This window comes from Schistocerca americana, chromosome 1 (genome assembly GCF_021461395.2).
Source record: "Schistocerca americana isolate TAMUIC-IGC-003095 chromosome 1, iqSchAmer2.1, whole genome shotgun sequence".
NCBI classification, from domain to species: domain Eukaryota; kingdom Metazoa; phylum Arthropoda; class Insecta; order Orthoptera; family Acrididae; genus Schistocerca; species Schistocerca americana.
Window position 1 is genome coordinate 798876226 of NC_060119.1, and position 26434 is coordinate 798902659.

The 26434-nt window shown below is 37.8% G+C and overlaps 1 protein-coding gene across 1 annotated transcript in view; it reads right to left on the bottom strand.

Moving 5' to 3' along the window:
• Positions 1 to 26434, bottom strand: part of LOC124612604 (ras GTPase-activating-like protein IQGAP1) — a 340604-nt gene that overhangs the window by 45086 nt on the left and 269084 nt on the right. Inside the window, exons 27-28 of the mRNA XM_047140897.1 lie at positions 11057 to 11183; positions 3186 to 3288 (exon numbers count right to left, since the gene is read on the bottom strand). Of these exons, the coding sequence (XP_046996853.1) occupies positions 3186 to 3288; positions 11057 to 11183 (230 nt within the window). The remainder of the gene's footprint in view (positions 1 to 3185; positions 3289 to 11056; positions 11184 to 26434) is intronic.

The following is a 26434-nucleotide window of genomic DNA, read 5'->3' on the forward strand; positions in this document are numbered from 1 at the left end:
TCACTCCCTGTATTTTTACCCCTGCTACCTTCAGGATTTCATAGCTTTCTCTAAATCTACAAATGCTATAGACATAGGTTTGAAATCCAAACTTATCTTTTCTGAGGTCAGATTCTAACAGTTTTTCCATTCTGCTATAAGGAAATCATGTTAGAATTTTTCAACTATGAGTTATGAAACTAATGATTCAGCAATATTTGCACCTGTTAGCACCTGCTTTCTTTATAACTGGAACTATTACATTCTTCTTGAATGACTTAGGGTATTTCGCCTGTCTCATACATCTTGTACACGAGATGGAAGGGGTCTGTCATGGCTGGGTCTCCCAAGGGTGTCGGTAGCTCTGATGGAATGTCGTCTATTCCCATATTCCCAGACACTTTTTTTCAACTTACGTCTTACTGTGCTCTGTCAAACTCTTTTCTTACAGTATCACATCTCCCACCTTATCTTCATCAATGTCCTCTTCCATTTGTATAATACTGCCTTCAGGTTCATCTGCCTCAAACAGACCATCATATACTGCTTCACCTTTCAGTTTTCCCTCCTTTGCTTAGGACTAGTTTTCCATCTGAGCTATCGATATTCATACATCTGCTTCTCCTTTCTCCAAAGAACTCTTTAATTTTCCTCTAGGCAGTATCTATCTTTCCCCTATTGAAATACGCTTCTAAATCCTTACATTTGTCTTCTAGCCATTTCTGCTTAGCCATTTTGCTCTTTCTGTCAATTTCATTCCCTTTCCCCTACTTTACTGCTGCATTTGTATATTTTCTCCTTTCAGCAGTTGAATTCAATATTTCCTGTATTATCCAAGGATTTCTATTAGGCCTTGTTTTTTTTACCTATTTGATCCTCTGCTGCCTTCACTATTTCATCTCTCAAAGCTACTCATTCGTCTTCTACAGCATTCCTTTCCTGTTATAGTCTACTGCTCCCTAATGCTCTGTCTGTAGCTCTCAAGAATCTATGGTTCTTCCAAGCAATCCTAATCCCATCTCCCAGAAAAAATAAATGAAGATGAGCTGAGGGATGCAATAATGAGTGAAGAAATTGACAGAGCACTGAAAGACCCATTTAAAATCAAGGCAGCTGAAGTAGGCAAAATTCTCTCTATGAGTTACTGATATCCTTGGGATGTACCACAACAAAATCTATTCCACTTAGTGGCCAAGATGTATGAGATAGGTGAAATACTGACATCAAGAGGAATGTGATAACTCTTATTTCAAAGAAGGTACATGCTGACAGGTATGATTAATAGCAAACCATCAAACAAATCATCATAGGCCACAATTGCAGAACACAAACACAAATGATTTACAGAAGAATGGAGATACTGATAGTAGCCACCCTTGGAGGAGATAAGTTTGGATTCCAGTGAAATTCAGGAACATTCAAACAATACTGCCTCTACAAATTATGTTAGAAGATAAACTGAAGCAAGGCAAACCTATGTATATAGCATTTGTAGATTTAGAGAAAGCTCATGAAAATGTTGACAGGGAGACATACTTTGAAATTCTGAAGGTAATAGGGGCGAGTGAAAGTTCATCTACAACTTCTAAAGAACCCAGTCAAGAGTTATCAAAGGACATTAAAGGGAAGCAGTAGCTGAGAAGAGAATGAGACATTATTCAATTTGTATGAAGAGCAGGCAATGAAGTAAGCCAAAGAGAACTTCAGTGACAGCAGAGATCTTGGAAGAGCAATTGCACTGAATGGATAGTGTCTTGATAAAAGATTACAAGGAGAACATCAACAAAAATAAAATAGGGTTAATCAAACATATGTGAATTAAATAAGGTAATGGTGAGGGAATTATACTAGGAAAGGACACTAAAAGTAGTAGATGAATTTTGTTGTTGATTGATGATGGCCAAAGTAGACACGAAAACTTTTTTTCTTTGGAGTGCAGCCTTGTGCTGACGTGAAACAGGGACAATAAGCAGTTCAGACAACAAGAGAACAGACGCTTTTGAAATATGGTACTGCAGGAGAAATCCAAAAATTTGATTGGTAGATGTGCTAACTAACAAGTTGGTACTGAATCAAACAGGGATGAAAAGAAATTTTTGGCACAACTTGACTAACAGAAGGTGTTAAGGAATTGTCAGTTTGGCAATAAAAGTAAGTAGGGGGAATAAAAACTGTAAATAGATATCAACAGTAAGCTGGTTAAAATGGATGTAAGTTGTGGTAGCTGCAAAGCGTTAAGATAAGTGACTAAAAGGTAGGAACAGAACCTAGTTAAATGATGTATTATCCGAGTGAAATGTCACCTACCATTTCTTTCTGTAGAAATCCCTGAAAGGATTTTTAATTCTTATTGATTGCATATGTACTGAGGTATGAGTAATGTATGCAATAAACGGATTACTTGTATTGTGTACTGTAACGTGTGTTCTCTGAACAAACACATTGGGAAAGACCATGTACAACTACATATTTGTGAAGAGAATTTGCATCCTCCATAGCACCAGTTAATACTGTTTTTCCAGAAAACCACTATACCTATACTTACACTTCAATATCTGCTGAAAATCCTCATTAATGCTCATAATGTTTTATATTATTGGTGCGATGCAGTTCCATGAAACAAAGGCAAATCATAATTATGTTGATATCTGTTGCATAATACTTGGTAACCACCACTAGCTTACATATCTTTTCTTACTAAATCCACTCATCAAAGTTCCTTTAATGAAGGCACCTCCTATGCAACTTTTTAGGTAAGAGATTAACATATTTCTGTTTTTCGTTTGAAGATTGGTACATGACACCTTTAATATTTCATTGGTATCCCTTTTTAACAAAGATTATACTCTTTACAGTTTTTCTACAAGATCTGGGATTTGATGTTTCTGCATTAAATAATTTTTAATATAATTTAAGCTACACCATTTACCAGAGATCCATTTAGATAATTTCATAGTCATTTTCCTCAAACAATGACCTACTAATTTACTGACTAACAAAATTTATGCTTGGAGTTTTACAACTCATTTAATTTCTTTCAGTCACAGTTTGAGACAAACATTTAGTGATCTATCACTAATAGTCATTGCATTTATATCTTCTCTATGACAATTTCAGTTGACTTGAGAACAATGCAAACTACACTAATGTGGATGAAAGTATTAAGCACACTAATTAATGCATACTCTTACAGAGCTTATACATACCTGACAAATAGTCTGCTGATTTCAGAATCATCATCCAGAAGCTCACAGTGGTTTACCAGTTCCAGGCACATGCCTTTCTGGCACAAGGCAGATTCACATGATGCTTAAAACAAAATGCCAGTATAAGTGATGATACTGTATGTTATAATGATAAAAACAGAGTTATATTTTGCTCAAATATTAAAATGCCTATTCTCCTAACTGAAAATTAAAAAAAACAGTGCTAAACAAACTCCCTCCGTTAAATTGGGTATTGAATAGAACCTATACCTTCGATAACATGTGAGAAAGTTGGGGGGGGGGGGGGGGGGGCACAAAGTTTCTACATGCATGCATAGGTGCTTCTTGGTTTCTAGAATGCAGGTTAGTTAGGGGTCACCATGCACTCTACGGTCTTCCTCAAAAGGTACTACGAGGGAAGCCATAACTATTACTTGGACAAATACTTTGTAATATGAGGAGAGGAATGAGGACTTTCTCCAAGAATCAGGACAGTACGTAGTTTTCCAGGTTTCTTTAAAAAAATGAAGACTGTCTACACTTCTCTTTTACAGTGCTGTAACACATTACCAACAGCAGTGTCTAGTGCCCCAGACAGACATGCCAGATTCCAGGTGGAGAAGTAATAGATGTATTCCTCATCATTATCAAAATAAATCCTAACATACATTCAGCTGTGCAATAAATCCATCTCTCCTTGTACCAACTTTTCGGATCTTCCTTTCTTCATTGCATCTTGGACAAGCTCTATCCCATACAAGATAACTCCTCAAGCAATTTAAACAAACTGGATGTGACAGAAGCTGCCTTCCATCTTCATCTTCAACAGAAGCTTTGTAGCATTTAAACACTATAGCTTACATATCAAAGTGGTATGATCAACCTTGTAACACCACTGGTTGCAATAATAGAAGAAATGAACTACCGCCAAATGACATGATGTCTATGTCCAACAAGGGATCTGTCACCAAGAAAAACATAGCATATCTGACAGACTGATCATGCGACACCAGCTAGCTGGCTGATTTAATCCCGAGTGGTCATGAGGTAACTTTCATTCTCTGCAAGTCAGCCAGTGCTGTATTCTGATCTAACCAACGGTTCTATATAGAAGACAATCCCATATTCATGGACACTGCCAAATAGTGAAGCAGACTGCACTTATTGTTATGCATCTTGACTACTACTGTGTGTGAGGATCCTAGAATGAGGTTAGCTTTGGCACTTACAAACTGGCCTACTTATTAAGCCAAGCAAATTAATTACTATAATGGTTTCCACCACCACCAATCAAGGTTGCCATGTCTATGTAACTATATGATAAACTCTTCTGTATTCGGTTAACCTGCAAGCACAATGAATTAGTTGTGCAAATTCTTTAATTTTCTTTCAGTTTATTTGTTGTGAAGTAATTGAGTTCTGTTTCAGGTTTTAGTGTATTTACACAAGTGTAATAAATAACTGTAGTCTTGAAGCGTGAGTAGCAAAATTGGCAACAAGGATGTTACTTTTGTATCAATGACCATTATCATGGATGCAAAGTTTTTTGAAGTGTGGCAGCAACAACACAATCAACATCAGGAACTGGTAAAGGTTTTGATGAGTTCAACATCGCAACAGGAAGATTGGAAACTGTATCACAAATGGTCAATGCTGAATTTTTGGACGAGTGATATTAAGTTTCTTGACCACTGATGGGCATATTTGCTGACAACCAATCCTCAGCTGCATAACTTAGTGGAAAAGTTGGTTCCACTGTTGAACTCACCTATGCTGCCTGTGTTAGATATTTTTGCCTTACTTTCAGAACATTTTTCAACCAAAATGCATGTAGCAGCAGACTGTTTAAGAGTTTTTGCAACATCACAAATCTCATTCTGAAAGCTATACTTTGTGGATCGCTGACATTCAACATTTAAGCAGAAAATGTACCAATTTATGTATAAATGTGGACAATCCTATGCTAAAAGTATAATATGATATGCCACAATCTGTCTGTCCCCTGGCAAAGAAGCGTGTATACAGACTTTATTTAGCTGCGCCCCTATTTAACAGAAGTGTTACTCACTGCATGTGCTTTTAAAATATCACAGTATGCTCAGCAGACTTTTCCACTGATTTCCAAACCTCTACTATGGTCCAGTAAGAACAGACTCCAGTGTATTAGACTTCAACATTGGATCCTAATGTGATAAATATGTCTCACTCTGTGGCAGCCCTCCAGCTCCATTCTACATACATCATTCTGAGCTAACAGTGGCAGTGGTTTTGTTACTCGGATATTGCCTTGCCTGGTGGCTACAGATCCATCTCTGGCACATTTTTCATGTGAACACATACTCTGGATTGGCATTTTCAATTCAACATTCATTCAACATTTTGTGCCCTGTGAATCAGTAGACACTATCCACTCTTAATTTGCACCATTGATTGAGCCAGAGTTCGGGAAGCAACTGAACTTTCATGCCCACATAATGCTGGAGCCATTGGCTGGGTAACACCTCTTTAAAGCATGTCAAATCCCACTTGCTCTCCAGGTTGAAGTTAAACTAGAAGTGGATAGACAGAAACAGCAACAAGTTCTTTCCCCCCACCCCTTTTATCCAGAGGACCTCCCTTTTGATAGCAGGATGAAAGACAGGTAGCTTCCTTCCCTTTTGTAGTGATTCCGAACTTACAGTCAATGCTCCAGTAGAAGTAGACTGATATCCAATAATGTACTCAGAGGAGCTCTTTTCTAATTTTCCTGAGGGTCAACTATTTTTCCAAAACTGTGTCACTGGTCATGTGTGTGTGAGTTGTGCTTGTGTGGGGTTTTTCTAGTTTGAAAGAAAATCTTTTGGCCAAAAGCTTAAAAACCTTTATGTTGTGCCTATCAACAATGCAATGTCTCCTCTACCTCTTCTTATCTCTTTCATAATATTATCTTAAGCTTGCCTAGTTTTGGAAATCATTATTATTTTGGAAGTTGTGTGAGGATGTTGACAATTTCATTGCGGGGAAACGTGTGTGAAGTCAGAGTTGAAGGTAATAAGTAGGTTAACATGCCTGGTTGCAAAGAAATGTGTCGAAAAGAAAATGATTTTTGTGTCTATGGCTTATTTTGTTAAGATTCTGTGTACAGAAATGTCAGAAGTAGCATATGAAAAAGATTCATGTCTTTAATAGAAACAGACGATGATGTAAATCAGAATTAGCATTTGTGCCCTTAGGGGAGCATACCGTATTTACTCGAACCTAAGCCGCACTTTTTTTCCGGTTTTTGTAATCCAAAAAACCGCCTGGGGCTTAAAATTGAGTGCAAAGTACGCAGAAGTTCTGAAAAATGTTGGTAGGTGCCTCCACAACTAACTTCTGTCGTCAAATATATGTAGCGCTACACAGGCATGCTTTGCAAGCACAAAGATAAATACTGGTGTCAAAACCTCTGCCTGTATTTTCATACATTATCCAACGAAGTAAATAGAAATTCCGTATTGTTCATCTTCGAATGTAGCTTTCAAATATTCGTAGCAACAAAAATAAATTTCTTAACACAAAAATACCAACAATGCACAAGACATTAGGATTGTTGCACGAGTTGATACGCTGGGGCTCATTAAGATTTCACGTAGCGCTTCGTGGAATTTTGTGAAGTGCTTGTTGGTGTTAGTGAACCATAATTAAGCGCTTTCATTATAGTGCCAAAGACAAGAGGGGAGTTATTTCTTTTGCCGAACAAAGTTCTAATCGTGCTGCAGGACTGCGATACAGAATTGATGAGAGCAACGTCAGGCGATGGAGACTACAGAGAGACAAATTATTTGAATGTTCAAGTAGCAGGGAAGCATTTAGTGGGCCAAAGTGTGGCCGATATAATGCACTAGAAGTGATTTTTAAATGAATTTGTTAAGGAACAGCATCAGAAATTCCTGCCTGTGAATGCCGAAATTTTAAAAATTAAGGTACATGAAATTGCTAGAGAGCAAAAAAAATCAAAAATTTTAAAGCTAATCGCAGCTGGATTGATCTGTTTATGAAGCGCTGGGGTTTTTCACCTCGGAGGCGAACTTCAGTTGCACAGAAGCTGCCGAAAAATTATGAAGAAAAACTTGTGGAATTTCAGTGCTTCATAATTAGGTGGCGCACAGAAAAGCAATACCTTCTTGGTCAGACAGGAAATGCTGACCAAACTCCCGTATATTTTGACATGCCGTTAAATTATACGGTTGACGTGAAAGGAAAGAAAGACGAGAGTGTTGTTACAATTTCTTGTAGAATTCTAGCATATATAGGATAATCTGACATATCCAGTCCATTAAATAAAAAAGGAAGCCGACAATAAAGGACATCAACCCCTATCGGCAAATGTATATAAAAAACACCGATCGAATGTAAGAGTTGGCAAAGACGTTAATTGTGAATGCGTGCAGGGGGGGGGGGGGGCAGACAAACAAAGGGACTTTCATTCAATTATGTGTACATGATTTTTTTTTTTACTCTTACACTCTCTCGTATGTAGAAACACAATGAAGATGCACGATTTTACATATGAAGTACAGCGAGCTCTAGATATCATACGTGTGCATGAATAATATTATATGCAAAAACAGTATCAAGTTTGTTTTATTTATTGAAGTAAGTGAAAAAACATATAAGGAAGGGATTCTTGATTACGACAAGTGCCGGTGTTCCCGGAGTCCGCCGCCTGCAACTACAATTGAAGAAATAAGAAACGAAGTCCGATGTCCTGCGCAACATTTTTAGTAGCTCAATCACGTTGTATCAGTTTAAAGGGTGTTGTCATACGCATATTTAATAATAATATTTATTTATTTATTTTTATTGCAATGGACAGCCAAGTGATTATTCCAGTTAGTTGTAGCACCTACAATGCTCGAGGTACATCCGACTTTTGAAGAATATCATCCACACAATCAGAAAGTCCAAAATATAGTAAAGGCAGATAAATGAGGGAACTACCACACAATTGAGGTTAATAGTTCATGCGTCCAACTTCTTGACAAGAAAAATTTACAAAAGAGTAGAAAAGAAAACGGAGGATCTGTCAGATAATGATTAGTTTGTCTTCAGCAAAGGCAAAAGAGGCATAGTTCTGATGTTGCATTAGACCATGGAAACAAGATTTGAGAAAAATCAAGACACTTTCATACAATTTATAAACCCCGAAAAAGCATTTAACAATGTAAAATGGTGTGAGATGTTTGGAATTATCAGAAAAATAGGTATAAGCTATAGGGAATAATGGAAAATATACAATACATACAAGAAACAAGTGCTAACTTGATTAAAAATGGTATATAGCACTGATGCACTCTTCTTCTCTACTGTTTAAACTGTACATTGAAGTAGCAATGAAGGGAGTTTCAGAAATGGGATCAAAATTTAAGGTCAATGATAAGATTCACTTATGTTATTCCTAACCTCAGTGAATGTGAAGAATTAAAGGACTTGCTGAATTGGATGACTAGCTTACTACGCACAGATAGTGACTGGGAGCAAAGCAAACCAATACAAATGTAATGAGGAATGGCAGAAATGAGATTATCGATAAAGTTTCCATGAAAATTCAGAAGCACATGGTAGAAAAAGTGGTAGAATTATCCTACCTTGGAATCAGAACAAAGACTAGTGTAGACAACAAAGTCTACAAGTACCAATAGCACTATGTCAGGGCACAGGAGCGTGCACGCACGTGTGTGTGTGTGTGTGTGTGTGTGTGTGTGTGGTTTTATTTTACTCCAGCTTGTCAAAGGGAAGCTAGCAAGTTTTCTTTCTTTTGCAAGTGCCTATCGACAACTGAACACTTCTTCAAGTATCAAATATAGGCCTTAATTTGAGGCAGAAATTTCTAACAATGTATGTCTGGAACACAGGATTTTATGGAAGTGAATCTTTGACTGTGAGGAAAATGGAAAAAAGGAGGATTGAAGCACTTGAAATATCAAGTTACCAAAGGATGCTAAAAAGTATGTGGACTGGTAAGATAAGAAATGAGAATGACATGACTTTTAAGCCATAAAGGTATTGGAGCTCATGGTAACATGTATATCAGAGTCCAAGTATGAAGAAATGTGAAGTCATAAATATAATTTACACAATCAATTAAAACCAAAAGCAGTTAATGAAATTGCTTAAAGAAAGTAGCATAGGAAAACAGGCTATGATACAGGAAAAGTTTCAAAATGAGAAATTTTTAATGGTTAGCATCCAGTCCCAGAATAATGAATGAGTGGATATTTGTTCCTAATGCACTGGGTACAGTTTGGAATGGTAAATGAAAATTTGGAAAGAGCTAACTTAATTCCTGCTGTAGTACAAAATGGAGGGCAAATTTATACCTAAATTACAATTTGCATTCTCATTGGTGAAGACTAAATCCATAGGTCTGCAGTTTGATTCCCTATAACCCTTACAGTTTTTATGACTTATTTTATCTCTGACAATGTATGTTACTGTTAAAAATTATAAGTTGCAATGTGGATCAGATTCCATATCACACTGTAGCCCCAGTGTACCTGGCTGGGTCATTCAGTTCAGAGATTGGGTGGAAGGCAAAGTATACCACCTCCAGGACGACAACACTCAGTAGTAGAGCACTCTGCTCTGCAAATAAATTTTCAGGTTGATTAAAGATTCTTTCTTTCCTTTTTTTGTGTGGAAAGACAGTGGACTTTACCAAAATCTAAACGTACTGACATGCACATATACGCTGAAGAAGGGTGTATCCTCTCACTGACCTAGGCGTCCCCATGTTACAAGGAAGCACTCTATTTGGAGTTTTGTGAAGAACACTTAATCTCATCTAATTGGTTGAAAGACGTTGTAATCGAATCAGCATAAGAAAATCCCTGTCAGCTGCGGTGGGCTGCATACAGCAGCTTTGTGGCCCACCTAAACCAATTACGTAATGCAATTTTGTAAAGGTCTCTAAGACAACATCTAAATGTTGTCGCAATTATAAAGATGACTACTGTTTTTGCTGGTAGCCGTTAGTGATAGGCATCTGAAAGCTGGCAACAGCACTGCTATACTGTAAGGATCTTTTCTGCCGAGTTGACTATAGCTATGCCAAAACTGTGTTGTTGACTTTGCTGACTACAGACTGTCATTCTTCAATTGCAACCACTCATTTCCTCATCAGTTCTGACACCTTAACTCAGTCATGTGATAACTGAAAGAAAGGGGATTTCACTTTATGCTACAACATGAATTGTGCATGTACTGCAGGAGAATCAACTGTTTCTTAATAGTTACTACTATAAAACTCTTGAGAAAAATCCTACCAGTTTTCAACAAGTGGCTAAAATACGGTAATATATGAAAGATGTGAAAAGTAAAGCAGTCACCCACTGGAAGGATCACTTAGCCACCACAGTAGCTTATTATAAATTTTTCTACTGAAGGTATGACTTTGCCATTCTCAAAACTGAGAGCGCATTCATCCAGCCAGCAATAATGGCACCTGCAACTTCATGTCCATTTCATATATGACTTATAGCAGTTTTATCACAAGTACAATTCACTCCACAAATCTATTAATTAAATTGCCTCCTCAGATGTATCTTGGCATCTGAGTGACCTACCCCTCCTTTTTAACCTTCCTTAACCTATCCCTCTCTCATTCCCTAAGAAAGAACTGATGGTTCTGAAAACTGGCACACTGTTGTGTTCTTTTGTGTGTGTCTAACAGCAGTACTAAATATTTCACCTTCTGAAGCTAAATATGGCCAGCAATTGTGTAACATAATTTAACTCAATTCTTATTATTTATCAGAATGCCATTCAGAACATACTATAGTAATAAGTGAAACAATTACTGAACACCTGATTTTTAAAAAAACAGATCAAATATGCAAAAAATTACTTACAACCAATAAGAGATTCAGGGGAAGGCACTGGACCCATTTCCTCCAGTAGTTCACATAATGGGTCCATAGGATCAGGTGCAATCTGAGACAAATATTTTACTAACAGCTCATGTGTGTCGCACATTTCCTGAAAGTAAAAAACCAAAGATTTGTAAAACACATAGAATTACAACTAAAAAATAGACACAACAGGGAACAACAAATAGACAGCACAAGAATGTGTGTTAAAACAAGTAAATACTCCTTAATCACTGGAAAAAATATACAGGCAGTACTGGATTGAACAAAAATTCAAACAGCATAAGTTATTCCAGAGAGTAAAAATAAATAATCTACATTGCTAACAGTCTAATCCAGTTCACAATTTACAATCCTACTGCTGGCTGCCATCTAAGAGATTCCAGGGGCAACAAAATTTTGATTTTCAATACTTTGTATAATTACTGACCAAATTAAAAAAATTTAAAATGCTATCATAATCCACTCTAAGAGGTATAATCTCATGGTAAAGGTTTAACACAGCAACAGAAGTATTACAGTAAGAAACTGTGTACATGTTCTGAGACAGCATAACTCATTACACGCATATTCGCCTGACTATACCCATCCAGTATTTGAGAATGAGAGCACTTAGCAACTGCCAACCAACCATTTCTAAACTTTTACTTGCTTACATGCTTAACGTTAAATATTCAACACAGTAACTCATTTGTAAAGTAATTAGTTACCTGGAGCTGTTTCATACAAGGAGGTTTGATTCTTTAAATAATCGTGGGTTTACTGCTACTGGTCTAAGCGTGGACAAACAAACACAATTTGCCACAAGTAATTACCACAATAAACAAACAACTTACAGAAAAACAGAAAATTAGAACATAAGCTCTAACAGGCAAAAGTTCTTTTAACAGATGGAATGATGCTGATTTGACTGCTAATTCTGAAAGGAGCATTTACTCATCTAAGTGCAACAAAACTCAGTTCAATTTATCATTTAGACTAGCACTGGTCATGAAGTGATTTTTCTGGAGATCGTGATTTTGGGCCATTTCAGTTGAAGTGACCAACTTCCTCCAGTTGAAACGAAAGACAGGAAATTCAAACAGGCAGATCGAGCCAATTACTTTCTATTTTTGTCACAAATTGTTGCTACATTTACATGCAAAATTAAAAAGTTTTGAGTTTGTACGAGCTGCTGAGAACCAAGGTGGTCCAAATCAAAAAATTGTAGTTTTTTAGTTATACCACTCAGTTTAGAAACACTGCATGGAAATTTGTTGTGAAGAAGTGGTATAATGATAACTCCAACTGGAGCTGCTTGAGAGTGGCAAATGCATTCCTCCTCTCACTCCCGAGTGAAACGTTTTCGCAGCAATAGTGATATAAATCAAGTGGAAATGCCATGTGGTCATGTTGTTCTGTGTTGCTTTGCATGTTAGTTTATGATCTAAAATAAAAAGGCATTGCAATAGTGCTAGCAAGTATTAGCATTGTATTCTTTTTTAGATATATAATATCCATATGTTATTAAAGCAGAAAGTTTGCACTCCATGTTGAGGTCTGGGTTAAACTCTACATGAATCAAGCAGTGATGTCTCACATTAAATACATAAACCATACATTGTGCTCTTATAACAACAAAAATAATCAATTATTGATAAAATTATTTCACTGAATAGAACACACACATGTAAAAAGACTGTTGCGACTGGCAAGCTTTTGGAGCCAGTGGCTCCTCCTTCAGGCAGAAGGGTTGAAGGGGAAGGAAGAAGGGTGCAGGAAAAGGACTGGAGAGGTCTAGGAAAAAGGGTAACTTTGGAAAAGTCATCCAGAACCATGGGTTAGGGGAGACTTCCCATATGGGATGAGAAGTAAAGTTTTATTGTTGGGAACTGCATCGGATGAGATTTGAAAACCTGACAGCTTAAAGGTGGAAGACAGGGTAATATGCAAGACAGAGATTACTACTAAAACATCGTGCACAAGTTAATAAGAGTGAGAAACTAAGTGCTTTGTACGTAACAGAGGTGGGAGAGGGTGGTGAAAAATAAACAGGAAAGAGAGTGAAAGATGTAGGAAATTAAAATAGTGTGAAGCAAAGAGTAGTTAAAGTGAAGAAAAGCTGAGACAGAAGAAATTAACATATATTAAGGCCAGGTGGGTGGTGAGAACCAAGGATATGTTGTAGTGCTAGTTCCCACCTGCGGAGTTCTGAGAAACTGGTGTCTGGGGGAAGAATCCAGATGGTGCGTGTGATGAAACGCGCTGAAGTCACAAATGTCATGTTGCAGAGATGGCTCTGTAACAGGATATTGCGAGTTGCCAGTGTATACCCTCTGCCTATATCCATTCATCCCAATTAATAATCTGGTGGTAGTCATGGCGATGTAGGAGGCTGAACAGTGTTTATATACTAGCTGGTATATGACGTGTTGTTTCACAGGTGGCTCTCCCTTTGATACTTTATGTTTTGCCAGTTGCGGGCTTATTATAGGTGGTGGTAGGAGGGTGCATAGGGCAAGTCTTGCAGAGATAGGTGGAGAAGGAGTATAGGGCCTGACAAGAATATTGCAGAGATTGGGATGGTGACAAAGCTATTCTAGGTCCGATGGGCAAAATTTCAGACCGAATGGATCTCATTTCAGGGCATGATTTTAAGAAATCTTGGCCCTGTCGAAGCAGCTAATTAACACATTCCAGACCAGGATAACACTGAGTCACCAATGGCATGCTCTGAAGCATGTTTTGTGGGGTGATCAGCAGTCCCAGGATTGGACGTGATGGCCCGGGAAATCCTGATTTTTAACTAGGTTGGTGGGGTAATTACGTGCAGTGAAGGCTGAGGTGAGAATGATGGTGTATTGCTGTAAAGAGTCTGCATCCAAACAAATACGTTTGCCTCAGAAAGGATGTGCCAACATCCCCCACATACATGGTCTGTCAGCTGCTGAACATTTCCTCAATCAGCGCCCACCTGATTCCAAACCTATGACATCCTTCCTACTCACCTTAATCAACTTTATACTTACCAACAACTACTTCACCTTTGAGGGGAAAACATACAATCAGATCAGGCATGACTACCACCAGATTATTAATTGGGATGAATGGATATAGGCAGAGGGTATACAATGGCAACTTGCAATATCCTGTTACAGAGCCATCTCTGCAACATGACATTTGTGACTTCAGCGCGTTTCACACACACACACCACCTGGATTCTTCCCCCAGACACCAGTTTCTCAAAACTCCGCAGGTGGGAACTAGCACTACAACATGTCCTTGGTTCTCACCACCCACCTGGCCTTAATATATGTTAATTTCTTCTGTCTCAGTTTTTCTTCACTTTAACTACTCTTTGCTTCACACTATTTTAATTTCCTACATCTTTCACTGCCTTTCGTGTCTATTTTTCACCACCCTCTCCCACCTCTGTTACGTACAAAGCACTTAGTTTCTCACTCTTATTAACTTGTGCACGATGTTTCAGTAGTAATCTCTGTCTTGCATATTACCCTGTCTTCCACCTTTAAGCTGTCAGGTTTTCAAATCTCATCCGATGCAGTTCCCAACAATAAGACATTCCTTCTCATCCCGCATGGGAAGTCTCCCCTAACCCATGGTTCTGGATGACTTTCCTAAAATCTACCCTTTTTCCTAGACCTCTCCAGTCCTTTTCCTTCAGCCTTCTTCCTTCTCCTTCAACCCTTCTGCCTGAAGAAGGAGCCACTGGCTCCGAAAGCTTGCCAGTCACAACAGTCTTTTACGTGTGTGTATTCTACCGCCGCTTTGTGAGTAGATTTTTTATCTATCCAATTAAATAATTTTATACATTGTTCTGTAATTGATCTATTCACAAAAAGCTTAGAATAGAATATTCTCATGCCAGATGAGTAATTTTAATTAACTTAGTTTAAGTTTATGAAGTTGGATATTTCTTTCTTTCTTTATTCTATTTTCATCATGTATTCTGTGCTTACTGAAGTTTTTAAAACATTATTCTTGTTTCCTAAAAATTTATGGCCAAGGTTGAGTTAAATTATAAAAGTTGACAGTAGGTTAAACAGGGTTATATCAAAGTAGTTGCAAGTGCTTTAGGCCAAAGGGTATATGAATCTAGAAATGAGAAGTAATCTTTATTTCCAGGGCTGAACATGGATGATCCAGACTACGGGTTTTCCAGTGATAGTATAGGCTCCACCAATGAAGATTCTGATAACAACACAGTGGACTATTTAGAACAGTGTTTGTTGTCTGATCGAACAACTGCAAAGTACTACAGGAGAAATAATATAAACTCTATGGGTATATCTGGAGACTGATACTAAACCTGAGCATCCTCCATTTCAGGAATCAAGATTAACATAGATCACTATGCTACAAAATTTATGTCAGCTTCCTGAAGGGGCCACAGGACCATCCTCGCCAATCACCAAACTAGAAAATCAACACAAGATCCAGTGCCTAGAAATGAAACTGAGGAAATGTTGGACTCAGGGAAAAAATGAGAAACATGTCGAAGGAAAGACATTCAGTGGAAAAGACTGTGATGGATGTAATAAATGTGTGACTCTGTTAATTACTGTCAAGAGATTTGCTTTGTTTAAAGCATTCTAGGGTTTGTGAAACTTCAGCAATCAGAATGATCATATCTGATCATCATGGACAACTAATCAGCTTTTGCAGAAGTAATGACACAGTAACAAATATCTGATCATCATGGACAACTAATCAGCTTTTGCAGAAGTAATGACACAGTATCAGAACCAAAACAAACAACCAAAGAAATTAGGATCATCAGTGAACAAAATATCAACATCTTTAGAACAATGTTAAGTAAGGAAACCTGGAATGAAACCCTACACGCCCAGAGTGTAAATGAAAAATATGATGCATTTATTTCAACAATTAAGTAGCATTTTAATGTAGCATTTCCCAAAGTAAAGAGACAAGAAAGGCATCAAGATCAAACACAGTGGATTACGAGTGAAATACTAGAACAGCGAAGGAAGCTTCAGGACATGAGACGGATGGGCGAAGCTGAAAACTATAAAATGTTAAAAAAGAAGTATAGAAAAACAATAAGAGAAGCGAAAGCAAGAGCAATTGACACCACTATAGCGAACTCAAAAAACAAGGCAAAGGCAGCTTGGAATGCAATCAATGCTGAAAGAAAGGAAAAAGCTGGGTCAAACAAAGAAGAAGGTATTAGGTCAATTAAAGTAGACAACACAGTGGTCACAGATGGTATGGAAATAGCAAACATACTGAATAATAACTATATCAGTGTAGTAGAAAACCTATAATTGGAAAGAAATAGTCAAAAACAGAAGGGTATTAAGGTACCAAAAAGATCATACAGTACTATGTTCTTAAGACCAGTCACGGAAGATGAATTGCGGAAAACTATACAGAAACTGAAGTCCAAGAAATCAGCTGGTGATGATGAAATATCTCATGTAATAAAGCTGGTATGTGAGGTGATAATAACACCACTGCTGAACATAGCAAACTGTTCTTTCAGAGATGCAATTTTTCCAGAAAAACTGAAGATAACGAAGTTAGTGCCAGTGTACAAGAAAGGGTGTAAGGATGACCCCAACAACTAAAGACCAGTTTCACTGATATCAGGTTTCTCAAAAATCCTAGAAATGCTTATGTATACCAGATTAGTTAACTATTTGGACAAACATAACATTCTCATGACCTCACAACATGGTTTCAGAAAGGGTAAATCTACAGAATCAGCAATTGTCAGTCTAACAGAATACATTTTACAGTCCTTAGATGAGAAAAAGGTTGTCTCTGCAATGTTTCTGGATCTTTCAAAGGCATTTGACACCATTGACCATGAAATGCTGATACAAAAATTAAGCAACTATAGCATTCGGGGGCAGCCAGGTGAATGGATAAAATCATACTTGTGCAACCGCAAGCAGTATGTATCATTATGAAACTCGTACCAATCAGAAACCAAATCCATCAAATATGGAGTGCCGCAGGATTCGGTAGTGGGGCCATTGTTATTTAATGTATTTGTTAATGATATAGGTATTGAGGAGGAAGAAAAGAAAATATTGTATGCTGATGACATAACAATACTAAATAGTGACCAAAATATGGAACAGCTTGAGAGAAGACCATACATATCTGCAAATGTCACAGCTCAATGGCTGTTGGAAAATGAACTGGTTATAAATCTAAAAAAGACTATGTATGCAGTGTTTAAAAACAAGAAAAAAGCTATAGATATGGATTTAGAGGTTGACGGAACAAGGCTGGAAGAAGTAGAATCTGCTAGATTCTTAGGTATTCTTGTGGATAATGAACTGAAATGGAAAAAATATATTAATAATGTCTGTAAGAAACTGAGCTCTGTCATATTCTTAATGATGCAGCTATCACAGTATTCAGACAAGAACCTTCTGTGTACAGTGTATCATGGACTTTTCGAACCATACTTACAGTATGGAGTGACGGTGTGGGGAAACTCAAACAAACAAGAGACAAAACGAGTGTTCACATTACAAAAAAAAGCAATTAGGACCATTTTAAGAAGAAAGACCTCTGAAACATGCAGAAACTGTTTCAAGAATTTAGGTATCTTAACTTTTTCATCATTGTATATATACAAAACAATAATGTACATCACAAAAGCTAGTGAGGACTGGATTACAAATGCTAGTGTACACACCCACAATACAAGAAAGAAGAATGAAGTACGGAGCATACCCCACCGACTGGCAATGCTAGAAAAAGGACCCCAGTACTCTGGTATCAGACTACTAAGAAGTCTGCCCAAAACCCTGCAAGATAGTGTACTTCACAATGAATTTACAAAGAAACTTAAAGACTATCTCATTGAAAAAGAGTTTTACAGTGTTGCAGAATACTTATGCCATTAAATTTGTATATATTGTTACTCATTATCAGTGATGTAAAAATGTAAGCTAAAGGTGTAGAAAAATAATTGATAAAGAATTTTAATACTTTGACATGTCCTATATTACACGTACATTTACTGTACACAATGTAATCTTACAGGATCAAATAAAATTCAATTCAATTCAAAATCACCTCTGCACACTGGTGAAATGTGTTCATGTTCAGCAACAGCAACCGAGTGATGATCAGTTACATACAAATACTTTGTGAGTGTAAAAACAGAACGTATTCTTATTTGCAAACAGCTCTTCTTGGATACTTTTTCCATTTCCAATGGTCGATTAACTCAAGCACTAAAGAAAGGAGAACTGGGACGAACACCTACAGGGGGATTTGAGAGGGAAGAATATGCCAAAAAACAAAATTCCCAAGAACGTTGTCAACATGGTAGTGGACCACATTAAATGGTTCCCCCTTACGAAAGTCACTACACTACGCCACACAAGCCTAACAGGAAATATCTCAGCCCTGCTTTCAATATTAAGGTCATGTGTGATCTTTACAGAGAAGACTGCATTGAGAAACAAGTTCCAGAAAGGACTATACTGAGGGAAAGTTTCTACAAACATATATCCAATGAGAGATTCAACTTATCTTTCCAATGCCCCAGTGAAAGATTCCTGTGCTACATATGACTCCTTAAAACTGAGAATTTTGACTGCAGAAGAACCACTTAAACTGGCGTTAGTGCAGAAACAAAATGAAGATTGGAGAACAACAGAAACAGCACGGCAGTGAAACTTCCTGGCAGATTAAAACTGTGTGTGGTCCGTGACTCGAACTCGGGACCACTGCCTTTCACGGGCAAGTGCTCCACCATCTGAACTACCCAAGCACGACTCACAGCCCATCCTCACAACTTTAATTCTGCCAATACCTCGTCTCCTACCTTCCAAACTTTGCAGAAGCTCTCCTGTAAACCTTGCAGAACCATCACTCCTGAAAGAAAGGATATTTTGGCTGAGGACACTAAACTGTCAAGGGAATGTGAATATCAGAAGCAAAACTTTTGATCTTCAGAAGACACTGCTTTCCACTGAGGTTTCAACATCAAAAGCAACATTCATGATTTCAAAACAGACCATGGCTCTATGTACATTTGGGATGAGATTTTGGCATCAAAAGGCTCCCAAGAAGTAGGTTCCTGTCTTCTAAAGCATGCAGAACTCCATACTCATGATGTTTATCATGTAATAGGATGCAATGACACAGCAAGAAATGAGATCCATAGGGGTTGACTGTAAGTTTGTTAATGGGACACTCATTTCTGCCAAATGATTCAGAATTCGGAGTTATTGAGACAAAATCAGTAACTTCAAATTTTCACTTCGGATGATTGGTGTAGTGCCATTCAAAAGACAAGGACAAAACAACCCTTTACTGTTTGTAGAATGGCCCTTACTGATTTTTTATCAACAAAAGATCTAGAGAAACATGTGACATTTAGAAAGAATAACATGCAAAATGAAAAATTCAATTGGCTTCATGCTCGATGGCTTCGTTTCCAGAAAGACTGCCTACATTTCGTTTTATACAAAGAATCTCTTGAAGCAAGAATACCTTTCAAAACTTTGGATATTACAACTTTCCATCATGTTCATGGCAGTCCTCGCTTGTTTAGTGTTAAACTCATCCCTCTCAACAATGCTGCAAGGCAAAAAGGAAAGACATGATGACACTTCCCCATACATCCCTCCAGCGCAGCATGTTTTCTTCAACAAACTGACAACTGCAAGTTTGGCTCAGGAATCTGGACCTGGACATGTTGACCCTTTAGCAGACATGCTCCGTCATAGAGCCTCTTGAAATGACAGATGACAAGAATTACACTTTAAGAATTTTTACATTTAGAAATAACAATTCATTTATAATCTATAAATGAAGGCATCGCTGAACAATTAGACAGACTCAAGTAGGTAGCATTCTAGTAATTAACAACAATACTGCAATAATTTTAACTAAATTTGTGAGAGAAAAGTGTGTAACAGGAGCATTAAGTGCAAACTCACATTTACTGTGTATCACATTATGTTTATAAGAAGAGAGGTATAGTTCTTGATTTATACTACTTTATTTATCACTATAAGTAAACTGCTGAGAGGAAAAGTGGTACTCCAACTTTTAGAGACTGTAAAAAGGAATTTAAGGTACAAATAACTATAACGTCTGTAGTAAACATAATTATAATTATTTAACTTGTACATTTCATCAAATGAATCATGAATTATTGCAAAGCATGAATTTACATTAAATGAAATGCGAAACCTTTCATTTCTCGGGTGTGGGATAAATTGAATTATACCATTTTGGCTTTCAGTGGTTCACATGTAGTTCAGAGGGTTTAGAAATGATGAGAAAAAGAATAATGCATTTTTAGTGAATGGGGCTTGCTGATTAGAACAACAGAAGCAGATTTCACTGTCTAAAAATACACAGCAACTGGAAAGAGTGAAAAGGTTTATTGACTGCAACTGATTTTAAACTAACTGCAATATTTTATTTTTGGTGTGGAGAGTGGGACTGCTACAATGATAGGTACCATAGACAACATAATAAAAACAATGAAATTCAAATTTTTCTCTAGTTATGAAAACTATTACATGCTCAGAATGTAATGCAACGGACTACTGAAACTACTGATACCACCAGCTGGCGTGGTGTGTGGTGTCGTCAATCAACTTGAAGGAGCATGTGAAATTTAACTACGTAAACATAATCTGAAATATTATTATTTTTTTAAAAAACTGTTAATATTAGGACAATCACGAGGTATATTGCCACAGAACTATATTATAAACACTTTTCATTTTTCATACTATGTTTTTCATATACGTATACATGCATGAACCATGGACCTTGCCGTTGGTGGGGAGGCTTGCGTGCCTCAGCGATACAGATGGCCGTACCGTAGGTGCAACCACAATGGAGGGGTATCTGTTGAGAGGCCAGACAAACATGTGGTTCCTGAAGAGGGGCAGCAGCCTTTTCAGTAGTTGCAGGGGCAACAGTCTGGATGATTGACTGATCTGGATTTGTAACATTAACCAAAACGGCTTGCTGTGCTGGTACTGCGAACGGCTGAAAGCAAGGGGAAACTACAGCCGTAATTTTTCCCGAGGGCATGCAGCTCTACTGTATGATTAAATGATGATGGCGTCCTCTTGGGTAAAATATTCCGGAGGTAAAATAGTCCCCCATTCGGATCTCTGGGCGGGGACTACTCAAGAGGACGTCGTTATCAGGAGAAAGAAAACTGGCGTTCTACGGATCGGAGCATGGAATGTCAGATCCCTTAATCGGGCAGGTAGGTTAGAAAATTTAAAAAGGGAAATGCATAGGTTAAAGTTAGATATAGTGGGAATTAGTGAAGTTCGGTGGCAGGAGGAACAAGACTTTTGGTCAGGTGATTACAGGGTTATAAATACAAAATCAAATAGGGGTAATGCAGGAGTAGGTTTGATAATGAGTAAAAAAATAGGAGTGCGGGTTAGCTACTACAAACAGCATAGTGAACGCATTATTGTGGCCAAGATAGACACAAAGCCCATGCCTACTACAGTAGTACAAGTTTATATGCCAACTAGCTCTGCAGATGATGAAGAAATAGATGAAATGTATGACGAGATAAACGAAATTATTCAGGTAGTGAAGGGAGACAAAAATTTAATAGTCATGGGTGACTGGAATTCGTCAGTAGGAAAAGGGAGAGAAGGAAACATAGTGGGTGAATATGGATTGGGGGGAAGGAATGAAAGAGGAAGCCGCCTTGTAGAATTTTGCACAGAGCATAACTTAATCATAGCTAACACTTGGTTCAAGAATCATAAAAGAAGGTTGTATACCCTGAAGAATCCTGGAGATACTAAAAGGTATCAGATAGATTATATAATGGTAAGACAGAGATTTAGTAACCAGGTTTTAAATTGTAAGACATTTCCTGGGGGCAGATATGGATTCTGACCACAATCTATTGGTTATGAACTGCAGATTGAAACTGAAGAAATTGCAAAAAGGGGGGAATTTAAGGAGATGGGACCTGGATAAACTGAAAGAACCAGAGGTTGTAGAGAGTCTCAGGGAGAGCATAAGGGAACAATTGACAGGAATGGGGGAAGGAAATACAGTAGAAGAAGAATGGGTAGCTCTGAGGGATGAAGTAGTGAAGGCAGCAGAGGATCAAGTAGGTAAAAAGACAAGGGCTAATAGAAATCCTTGGGTAACAGAAGAAATATTGAATTTAATTGATGAAAGGAGAAAATATAAAAATGCAGTAAATGAAGCAGGCAAAAAGGAGTACAAACGTCTCAAAAAGGATATCGACAGGAAGCGCAAAATGGCTAAGCAGGGATGGCTAGAGGACAAATGTAAGGATGTAGAGGCTTATCTCACTAGCGGTAAGATAGATACTGCCTACAGGAAAATTAAAGAGACCTTTGGAGAGAAGAGAACCACTTGTATGAATATCAAGAGCTCAGATGGCAACCCAGTTCTAAGCAAAGAAGGGAAGGCAGAAAGGTGGAAGGAGTATATAGAGGGTTTATACAAGGGCGATGTACTTGAGGACAATATTATGGAAATGGAAGAGGATGTAGATGAAGACGAAATGGGAGATAAGATACTGCGTGAAGAGTTTGACAGAGCACTGAAAGACCTGAGTCGAAACAAGGCCCCGGGAGTAGACAACATTCCATTAGAACTACTGATGGCCTCGGGAGAGCCAGTCATGACAAAATTCTACCATCTGGTGAGCACGATGTATGAGACAGGCGAAATACCCTCAGACTTCAAGAAGAATATAATAATTCCAATCCCAAAGAAAGCAGGTGTTGACAGATGTGAAAATTACCAAACTATCAGTTTAATAAGTCACAGCTGCAAAATACTAACGCGAATTCTTTACAGACGAATGGAAAAATATGCAGTTTGGATTCCGTAGAAATGTTGGAACATGTGAGGTAATACTGACCTTACGACTTATCTTAGAAGAGAGATTAAGAAAAGGCAAACCTACATTTCTAGCATTTGTAGACTTAGAGAAAGCTTTTGACAATGTTGACTGGAATACTCTCTTTCAAATTCTGAAGGTGGCAGGGGTAAAATACAGGGAGCAAAAGGCTATTTACAATTTGTACAGAAACCAGATGGCAGTTATAAGAGTCGAGGGGCATGAAAGTGAAGCAGTGGTTGCGAAAGGAGTGAGACAGGGTTGTAGCCTCTCCCCGATGTTATTCAATCTGTATATTGAGCAAGCAGTAAAGGAAACAAAAGAAAAATTCGGAGTAGGTATTAAAATTCATGGAGAAGAAGTAAAAACTTTGAAGTTCGCCGATGACATTGTAATTCTGTCAGAGACAGCAAAGGACTCGGAAGAGCAGTTGAATGGAATGGACAGTGTCTTGAAAGGAGGATATAAGATGAACATCAACAAAAGCAAAACGAGGATAATGGAATGTAGTCAAATTAAGTCGGGTGATGCTGAGGGAATTAGATTAGGAAATGAGACACTTAAGGTAGTAAAGGAGTTTTGCCATTTAGGGAGTAAAATAACCGATGGTGGTCGAAGTAGAGAGGATATAAAATGTAGACTGGTAATGGCAAGGAAAGCGTTTCTCAAGAAGAGAAATTTGTTAACATCGAGTATAGATTAAAGTGTCAGGAAGTCGTTTCTGAAAGTATTTGTATGGAGTGTAGCCATGTATGGAAGTGAAACATGGACAATAACTAGTTTGGACAAGAAGAGAATAGAAGCTTTCGAAATGTGGTGCTACAGAAGAATGCTGAAGATAAGGTGGGTAGATCACGTAACTAATGAGGAGCTATTGAATAGGATTGGGGAGAAGAGAAGTTTGTGGCACAACTTGACTAGAAGAAGGGATCGGTTGGTAGGACATGTTTTGAGGCATCAAGGGATCACAAATTTAGCATTGGAGGGCAGCGTGGAGGGTAAAAATCGTAGAGGGAGACCAAGAGATGAATACACTAAGCAGATTCAGAAGGATGTAGGTTGCAGTAGGTACTGGGAGATGAAGAAGCTTGCACAGGATAGAGTAGCATGGAGAGCTGCATCAAACCAGTCTCAGGACTGAAGACCACAACAACAACAACAACATACATGCGATGTGTAAAATATCGATATACAACCAAGGTTGGCGGTACTGCACAGTTTGTAAGCCCTGTGAACAGGAGCTGGTTGTTGGCGGAGGCAGAGACAATGGGCAGTTGGTGTTGAGACGTCTTTTAATACGCTTGCTTTGAGAAGGTCAAGGATAGTGGGAACGAAATGATGTATTGGAAAAGCTGTTACATTGAAAATTATTTAATATCGTCATGATCAGCATTTATAAAATAAAAGTTGAAAGTTTAAATGTGTGTCAGTTCTTACGCAGCAGAATACACACCCTGGACCTCAAATTGATTTAACACACAGTGGATGGCAAGATTCATCACTGGACCACGAGTGTGCAACAACGACCAATAAAGGTAAGAAAGTTTAATTACTCTAAATTCAGATTGTGATGATACCTTTCTCCATGTCTTCAACCCTGTATGTACTCTGTTAGAGTGAACAGCGTGACTGGGACTTGTGGTCGACTAGGCACACCAGGGAGACCACACAGGTTTCAAATGATAATTTGTAGCTTAATATACTACTACTGATAACCCTGTATGTACTCTGTTAGAGTGAACAGTGTGACTGGGACTTGTGGTCGACTAGGCACACCAGGGAGACCACACAGGTTTCAAATGATAATTTGTAGCTTAATATACTACTACTGATAATAATTAATATTTGTCCCCTGGAGAAAGAGGTGCATTACAAGAACAATTACATTAAAAACAGTTTACTACCACTGAAATAGAAGTAGTTTATAAATAATCATTATTTAAATTATAAGTGATGAAAACTGTGAGGAGAAAGAGGAGGATCCCAGAATACAGAGTAGGGAATAACTGTCCAAATCTTCAAGAAAAGTGTGCGAAAACTATTGAGAAATTGCAAAAATGAGTCATTGTGCATAGTTCCAAAGTTTTGGAAAAATGGTTTTGGACAAAGGAAGGACAAGAGAACAGAAATTTGTGTTCAGTGAAGGAAGGTTCACACTAGTCTAATTTTCACTGTAAGACAGTCGTAGGAACACAACTATGAATGTGGAATAAATATCCTGGTGGTCTTTCTGGACACTGAAAAAGCATGTAATGCTGTAAGTAGAAATGAGGTATGGAAGTTCCTGGAGGACAGAGAAGTAGAAAAGCAGACTATATAGAGGATAAGAAAAATAGGAGTGTGAGCTGTGTGAAAGTAGGAGGGGAGAGATCGGATTGGCTGGAACACAAAAATAACTTGAGGCAGGGAAGTATATTTTTACAATACCAACTCATTATAATGATAGACGAGGTAATAATCAGGGTGGCACCAGTAACTGGCGAAGGAAAGATGAATGCAATGGGGTTTGCAAATGATTTGATTATTTGGGGAAACAAAACGGAGGAAGAGGAAATGCATAAGCAGTTGGACATATGGCAAGGAACAGTACAAGTGTACAGGCTGAAATTAGGATAAGTTAGGTATGAAAAGCCAATCAAAATCAGTGAGGAGGAGAGTCACAACTGGAATAACAACTGGTGGGAAACAAATGAGGAATGTGGAGAGTGTCAAGTATCTGGTAAGCTTAATATCTAAGAATAGAAGAAATGACAGACATATAATTGAGCGAAGCAGAAGTATTCTGAGAGAGCGGAGAGCTTTAGATCCCTGATATGGAGCAAGGATGCTCCTCAAAACTGCAAAAGGGTTATACATTAAGAACACTATGTTCTAATCCTGATGTACAGCTCATAGATCTGGGCAATAAAAGGAGGAGAGAGAAGAAAAACGCAAGCCAGTGAAATGAAATTCTCAAGAAATAATACAGGAGTGACAAAGATGGATAGGTTAAGCAATGGGAGGATTAAGGAATTAGCTGAAGGAGTAGCCATACCAAGAGCCAACTGAGGAATCAAGGACACTGAGGAAGATACGTGAAATGAAAGGGAAGGGAAGGGAAATGTCCTTACATGAAGACTAAGAGACAGGTGACTGAAAGAAGGAGGATGATGATGATTATGATTATTTCACCTATGAGAGAAACTAGTTTTTGGTCTACCACTTTTCTTATATGCATATAACCTCCGTTAACCGAACTCAGGTCAACCAAACCCTGGGTTATCTGAAATACTGAAAATTGCAGATAAAAAGAAACTTACAGTAATACCAAGGATAACTGGAGAAACAGCAATAATTGAAAACTTCAAATTACTTGTCTGTTAACCATATCTGCTGATTAGTTCAATTTAGATGAGATTCTTTTAGAAGTCATAGTTCTGATACTTCAATGCATGTGCAGTTACCATAACAATAGAACATTTAAACCTAGAAGACAAACACATTAAGCACT